The following is a 7,571-nucleotide window of genomic DNA, read 5'->3' as shown; positions in this document are numbered from 1 at the left end:
AACATACAAATCGAATTCAGCATAAAAGTAGAATTAAATCCACAATTCTAATTGAACCCTAAATTTGTCATTTGCCAAGTCATGTCTCTAATGCCACATAGGATAAGTTTGTGTCGAAAATCTATTAGGCCGGATCGGATGGGAAATTTACACAGTCCGACAAAATTCATGACTTTTTCTACAACATTTAAAGTTTATGGAAAAACCAAACTATTTTGAAAGTTCATGACTTTACAGATAATTTGCCCTTATTTTAATCACGACGGAAGAGTTCTCATCTAAACTGAATTGTTCTTTTAGGAGGATCATCTAAATGAAATGCATTTGATCGAATTATATACTAAGAAACAATAAGCTTGAAATTGCACCACATATAACATGTCATAACCGGAGACGACATCTAATTCTAGTTTAGAATTCATATACTACGAAGTACCCGCCTGCAATATATAATTAGCTCCCTTTCATGTTATATGCAAAAATATTATACTACTATTATCAAAAACCAAAAATACGAAATTTCAAATGGAATCTATTACACAATCTGGAGGAGAATCTTGTACAATACTCTCTATGAAAATTTTCCATGATTCCATGCAACAAACACAAACCCCTCGATTGTGAGGACTAACACATTCACTTTAAACTAGACATATCGATCTTGTAAGCTTGAAAGACGAAACCACCAATAATTCGAATGGTATTTCAATATCATTAAACTACAACATATGTATACTTAGCGCATGTTTGGTAAGGTAGATAACTGATTTAGATGAGTTATCTATCCTACCAAACATGCTTTTAGTATATTAAACTTTATTATATGTATATTTTATATATAAACTACAACTACAATAGTAGTATGTAAAAAAGCTCTTGATCTAGCAGTTTTACTTACTTCAAGTTGTAGGTTATTCATACCCAGACTTTCATGCGTGTGCCTACATATTCTCTCAACCTTCTTGCTCCATCCACTTCAAGTTGAGACTAATTACATAATTTCCTCAAATGTTGTCTCACTGAATAGAATGAACAAGAACTTGATTATTCTACATAATCATGCATAGTGTACATTTTTTTTAATTTCGAATTCATGCTCTAATTTCATATTAATTCTATGTAACATATGATGTGTATAAATAACAAGAGAAAACAACATAGTAAAATATGAATGGGGCATTTAACAGTGTGTGAGATTTTGATTTCATTAATGAGGACTATGAAATGATTTAGAAAATGGAACTCATGGGTCGGACACAATGGAAAAGGTCATCATCGGCGTTAGAAGACAAAGGCAGCGTGAAACCGTCCCTTGCAATGAACAAAACTGAACCCTAGCCTCGAAGGATTAAGGCTGAGATGCCGCACCATGTGATCGACGGCTGATCCAAAGACTGAATTTTTAAAGGAGTTTTCTAGTCCTCATAGGTCGTTGGTAGGATCGGTCGACCCTTGACTCCACCTGGACCCATCATTAATGGAAGCCAGTATACAAAATGCAATATACTATAGAAATAGACACAACTTCTACAACATAGTGTGAAAAAAAAGTTGCACAAAGAAATCACAAGCCAAATCATCTAATGCAGAGCTATACAATATTTTCAATATCATGATACTCATGAAATTTAAATGTACTCTACCAAACTTACAGTGATTCTCGAAAATGAATTTAACAATAAAAGCTAGCACTGAGAACTTTCACAAATATATATCATTTCATATTTATATTTACTAGAAACTTAGAGGTGACTCTGATGACATTTCAGGAAAATATGAGTAGTTTTTTAATACTATCAATTTTTAAGTTTATATGCGGTATCAAGAAAATGTTTTTTTTAATACTATCGATTTCATAAATTAGAGCAAACTTTTGAAAGTTTTAACAACTTGTTTTCCTTATGAATTATGATTATTTTGTTAAGGGACTAAAAATGGCCATGACCTCAGACAAAACTATAAAATACTTATAAGCACTACTTTTATATTTGAAGAGTTTGGCTTAATTCATGTCCTTGAAGGTCATATATAGGAAACAGTAAACATATATGTTCGACAGAGCCCAACTCATATTAAGTTCGAATATTAAAACTCAATTCAGTCAATAAAAAAAGAGAGGCTTAACTGCAGTTTAAGGGTTGATAAGAAGAATCCTAGTATTAAAGCATCCTTTTAGACTAGATTGCACTAATCCTAGTCAACCAATACATAGCTACCTTTCACCTTTGCGTGCCTTGCATTTTCTATATAAAAATATCACCATATATCCTCATTTTCTCCTATTTTTATTGATTTTCACATATTTTAATACCATCTCATGTTATAATAAAAGAAACCACTATCAATATTCAAGGAACCAAAATGTTTATAAACAAATGCTTCTATTCAACACCATGAAAGAAATCATCTCACTCATTATAAGAATTCAGCTATACTAAAAATCTTGTGTGTGTGTGTATATAGAGAGATGTAATCAAGTCATAATTACACATTCTTACTATAAAAATACAACAATGATTAAGCAATTGGATTTGAAGATCTAACATGTATACCCTATATTTTTCACGCAACAACCTATTATTATAGTTAAATTTAATTGATAATGATAAGTATGTCATTTTCCATAATATCCAATTATGGTATAGTTTAAAATTTCGCTCATTGTATTTAGTTACCTTAATTTCACAATTTCATAATAAAGATAATGTTTTGATTTGTAATGAGAAAACTCTAATACTATAATGAGAAAATTGTAGCTGTATACTTTACTGATTAATCTTATATATAGTTATGATGATATAATTATAACATTACGATATAACCTTATGACAGAGATTTTGCCGTTGGCATGACAATAAAAAATCACTATAACAAGTAAAATCCAACTCTATAATGAGTAACATGTTGGAGCTTAAAGATAAACTTTATATATTACTATAATGTTTGCATGCATAATGTGTTACTCTAGCAAATTAATGATATCTATGTTAAAATGTGATGAGAAGTTATAACAATGTGATGATCAAACTGTATCATTATAACTTTTTCGATTGTGAGTTAGGCGAGGCAGAATTATCACCTTAAATTTCACACCTTCCATAATACTCCCTCCGTCCACGAAAAATAGACAAATTTTACTATTTTGGGCCGTCCACCAAAATTAGACTAATTCTAAAAATGGAAAATTTTAAACCAATACTAACCCTACACATCATTGTAAATGTGTACCCTACAATCCACTAACACTACTTCCACCACATTTTCCCTTTCTCTCTTTCTTAGGGACAAAAGGTGATTCGCTCACCCCAGGCGCCCCCATAACCCGGCCCGACATCGCTATGGAGGGGTTCAAACACGGTACCTCAGCGGCCCATTAGGTGGGAGGAACTTACACTGGTGCTTTTTCTCTCTTTCTTACATTACCAATTATGCATTAAAAACTCGCGTGGTTTACAACTTTGTCTATTTTTGGTGGACGGATGGAGTATTCACTATCTTAATATAGTAGTATGATTTATAAGACATTATTAACCTTTGATCAAATGAATATTATAATATGGTCTTTGTTTTGCACTAATAATGTTAATTGTTTTGATTCCTTATATCTTATGGTGAGTCTGTGTATCTCTTTCTTATTATTGGACCGTACATATAAATTTATTGAATACTTAGAGTATCTCCAAGGGGAGAGGTAAATGAAGAGGTAAATTAATATAATTACCATATTTACCTTTTTCATGAAAAATCATTCTTCAAGGGGAGATGTATTTGAGAAGGTATTATACATTTCTCATTTTAAAGAGGTATCTTTACCTCTCCATCAATGGAGAGGTAAAATCTTATACTATCATATTTGCTTTCTTTTCATGAAAAACCCTTCTCCAAGGGAAAAGGTATTTGAGAAGGTATTACACTTTATGTTTTTTATGCATTTTGTACTATTTTTTTATTTTTAAAAATAATTTACCTTTCTATATACTTTTTCCCTTTGGAATGTGTTACTTTTTAAAAGGGTATATTTCACTTTTTAAGAAAGTAAATACATAATATACCTTTTCTATATACCTTCTTCCCTTGGAGATGCTTTAGTAGTATTGTTTACCGAACTAAAAAAAAGCATCACCTCCTATATTTGCACATTATAAAACTAATAGATACACCATCCGTTCTCTAAGTCATTTTCCATTTTGGAAAGATTTCTCATGATTGAATCATTTTCATATATAGTACTAATAATAAACACTTTCTTATCACTATTACTCTACTCTCTCTAATTTATTCACATTCTACTTTGTCCTCCCTACTTTTTTTTATCTTTCTTACTTTTTATCTATCTACTTTACAAATTATACATTCTTTTTCTTAAATTTCATGCTGGAAAGTTTCGCCTCAACTATGAGGAAACAGAGGGAGTAGGAAAATAGGACTCACATTTTCCTAACTTTTTAACCTATTTTCCATTATAATAGTAGTATTTCTTAAAATTTGTTCCAGGTCAAAAAGCGTGACATTTAATGACGGAGGGAGGGAGTACAATAAATTTAGTAATTTGATATCATGTCCGATACATTGATAAAAAGGAACTTACAAATTCATTATAGGAAGGAGATTCGTTTGATCTGTCACATATATGTTTAGGTTTGATACTATCTATTAGGACTTTAGATTTAGTTTGGAAATTAGACAATGTTACTTCTTCTTCTTTATATAAAATATTACTTTATCCGTCGGTCATTCCTTGTCACTAGTTTCATTTTTAGTTCTTCCGGCTAAGCTTCTCTATGTTTACTTTTCACTGCTTTTAGAAATAGACATACTCTACTAGTGTCTCTTTAATTTACTTTGATTACATCCCTAGTAAATAGTAAATCTCATAGTAGTACAAAATTGAAGGTAAGACACAAAAGAAGACAATTTTGGGGATTCTAAAATCTAACAAATACTCCCTCCGTCCCATCTCATGTGAAAGATTTTTTTTCAGCACAGGAATTAAGAAAATAATATGTATTGAGTTAAAGTGGAGAAAGTAAAGGATGACGTAGGAAAAATAAGAGAGATAAAGATAGAATAAAATAAGAAAGAATGAATAAAGTAAGAGGTGTTAAAATTTTATTTCTAGCTAAAAAAGAAAATCAATTGCTTAAGATCAGACAATCTAAAATAAAAATATGATAGTTTGAGGTCGGATGGGGAATAGTACTTATAATATATAGGTATGGTATTAAATGGAGTAAAAATTTCTTTAATTTAGAAATTCCCCAATTCAAGGTAAAACTGTCATTCATGTCCCAGATCCCCAAAGCAAGGGTGATACCTCCGTACTAGTTTATTTTAATTCCAGATGAATTACTGTATCGTTTTTAAAATGCTTCTTCTCAACGCTTGCAAGACTCAAATCTTAGCTGAATTAGGGTTAACTTGTCTAGGGTTTCGGGAATTACACAGTATTTTTAAATGGACTATACTATTGCGGTGCGATTGTGTGGTCCTGCCCCCCTTTCGCTCTCTCAAATCTATAACTTCACCCAGGTTTTAGTTCCAAAGCTTTTGCAGACACCCGATGGATGTTTCACACACACCACTTGTCGCTTTCCCAGTTACTCACTTTGGTGTTTCAGTGAAAAATCGCAGACAAAAAGAGAGAGAGAGAGAGAAAATTACAGTAATTAACTAATTTACCATGTTTGGGTTCCTCGGTTTCAAGCGGTTTGATTCCATATTCTCCCTTTCTTCTTCTTCTTCTTCTTCTTCTTCTTCTTATTAAAAAGAATCCCTCTGGCCTTGGACTGGCAGTCCTTGACCTCGCGCAGATAGACTCGAATCGCTCCATTTCCGAAGGGGTTCGACTCCGGCGATCCGCCGTTCTCGTCGTAGGCAGCCCTCAGTCGCCCGATGAGGGCGTCTAGGCTGCCCCACGCCTGCCTTAGCGGGCAGGTGCAGGGCGCGAGGGGTTTGGGCTGCCCGAAGAAGACGCAGCCATGCATGTGAACCTTAGTCTTCCCGAACTGGTCGAGGAATCTCAGGAATTCCACCACGTGGCTGTAATTGAACTCAGAGAGGGAAACCGGCGGCCGATGATTCTTCAGATACTGCCTGAAGGTGTTCCAGTCCCTCCTCTTCTGCGACTCGTACCGGCTCAGCGGCGCCGGAATATTGCTGCTTTGACCGCTCGAGGAGTCATTCATGGCTGTTTTTGGTATGGAAATGAAGAGGGAGGGAGGGAAGGTTAAACAGAATAATGGAAATGTATTTAATGTAAATGGAAGACTTTCTATGATTTATTTATCATTACTTATTTTGATGGGACATTGTGTGGGACCCATTGCTAGTTTGCTTTGTTTATCTTTTTCCATTCTCTCTCTCATGCATTAATTTTTAACGTCTGTTTTTAAATGCACCAGGATAGTTATCATTTTTTAATCTTGATTTTGATTATTAGGGATTGTGTGAAGCATAATTAGCTAGGTACTGTATTACTATTATTATTATTATTATTATTATTATTATTATTATGGGTTTGTACATCCATGAATTTATGATTCTGCCTGTGACTGGAGATCAGTCGGTGCAACGTTGCAACTATCGCAGCGACATTTACTGTAACAACCAATGTTTCAGATATAGGACCGATGGACCGACCGATGTAGCTACTGGTTCTCGCAGCGCCATTTACTGTAACAACCAATGTTTCAGATATAGGACCGATGGACCAACCGATGTAGCTACTGATTCACAATTAGTCTACTATAGCAACACCCATATTTTTAAATAAATACGAAGTACGGTATACTACAAAAATAAATTAAATCGAAGTATAAATGAAAAAAAAACATTATAAGCATAAAATTTGAGCATTCATGCCATGAAATATCAATAATCCTACAATATACTTTACTTCATTAGTTTCATTATAGTAGAGTCATTTTTTTTTCAATTTGGACGTTTCATAGTAGTAGAGTCATTTCCTTATTAGTAAAAAATAACACATTTTTCTCACTATTACTTTATTCTCTCTAATTTTTCGCCTCTCCTACTTTATAATCTTTATATTTAATACACTCTCTGTCCCATTAAAAATGAAACATTTTCTTTTTTGGGTTGTCTCATTGAAAATGAAACGTTTTCTAAAATGGAAACAACAGCATTTCTACTTTTTCATCCCTCTTACTTTATTCTCTCCTCTTTAACTCACAAAATAATAATATATAAAATCCCGTGCTAAAAAGTAAATTTCAATTCTAGTGGGGGACGGAGAGAGTATATTATACACTTTTTTCTTAATTTTTGTGCCTGAAAGAAATTCTTACACTACAATGGGACGGAGAGGTTACATAATAGTAAAGAACTATATAATCACATTCGCAGAGTCCAAGATGATCGGCACAGGTTCTTTATTGCTATTGTATGACAATTTATTTTTCCATGCGTTTTCATTTTATCAATATGAGATTTTTCCACCTCGTGTATCTGAAGCAATAGCCGTTTGTACTACGCTTCAGTATGTTTCTCAACACCTAGGTCATGTATCATATACACAGATGCACAATGGGTAGTCTTCTCCACTATGAACA

The 7,571-nt window shown here is 33.1% G+C and overlaps 1 protein-coding gene across 2 annotated transcripts; it reads right to left on the bottom strand.

Moving 5' to 3' along the window:
- Positions 1–512: 512 nt before the first annotated feature.
- Positions 513–6,236, bottom strand: LOC121741037 (protein LIGHT-DEPENDENT SHORT HYPOCOTYLS 10-like). 2 transcript variants are annotated; one of them, XM_042133719.1, is made up of 2 exons: positions 5,680–6,236; positions 513–1,019 (listed from the first exon to the last, which is right to left on the bottom strand). In XM_042133719.1, the coding sequence occupies exon 1, from the start codon at positions 6,183–6,185 to the stop codon at positions 5,700–5,702; it is 486 nt and encodes a 161-aa protein (XP_041989653.1). In that variant the 5' UTR covers positions 6,186–6,236; the 3' UTR covers positions 513–1,019; positions 5,680–5,699. The 2 variants fall into 2 exon arrangements, with proteins under 2 accessions (XP_041989653.1, XP_041989654.1); XM_042133720.1 differs by lacking the exon at positions 513–1,019 and adding an exon at positions 1,180–1,462.
- Between the last annotated feature and the right edge of the window lie 1,335 nt (positions 6,237–7,571).

Source organism: Salvia splendens, chromosome 7, assembly GCF_004379255.2.
Source record: "Salvia splendens isolate huo1 chromosome 7, SspV2, whole genome shotgun sequence".
NCBI classification, from domain to species: domain Eukaryota; kingdom Viridiplantae; phylum Streptophyta; class Magnoliopsida; order Lamiales; family Lamiaceae; genus Salvia; species Salvia splendens.
The sequence above is the reverse complement of the archived record's forward strand: the minus strand, read 5'-3'. Positions and strand labels throughout refer to the sequence as shown.

What these genes read in the sequence shown, in the direction of transcription:
- LOC121741037 (XM_042133719.1), bottom strand. Translation starts at nt 6,185, where the DNA reads ATGAATGACTCCTCGAGCGGTCAAAGCAGCAATATTCCGGCGCCGCTG.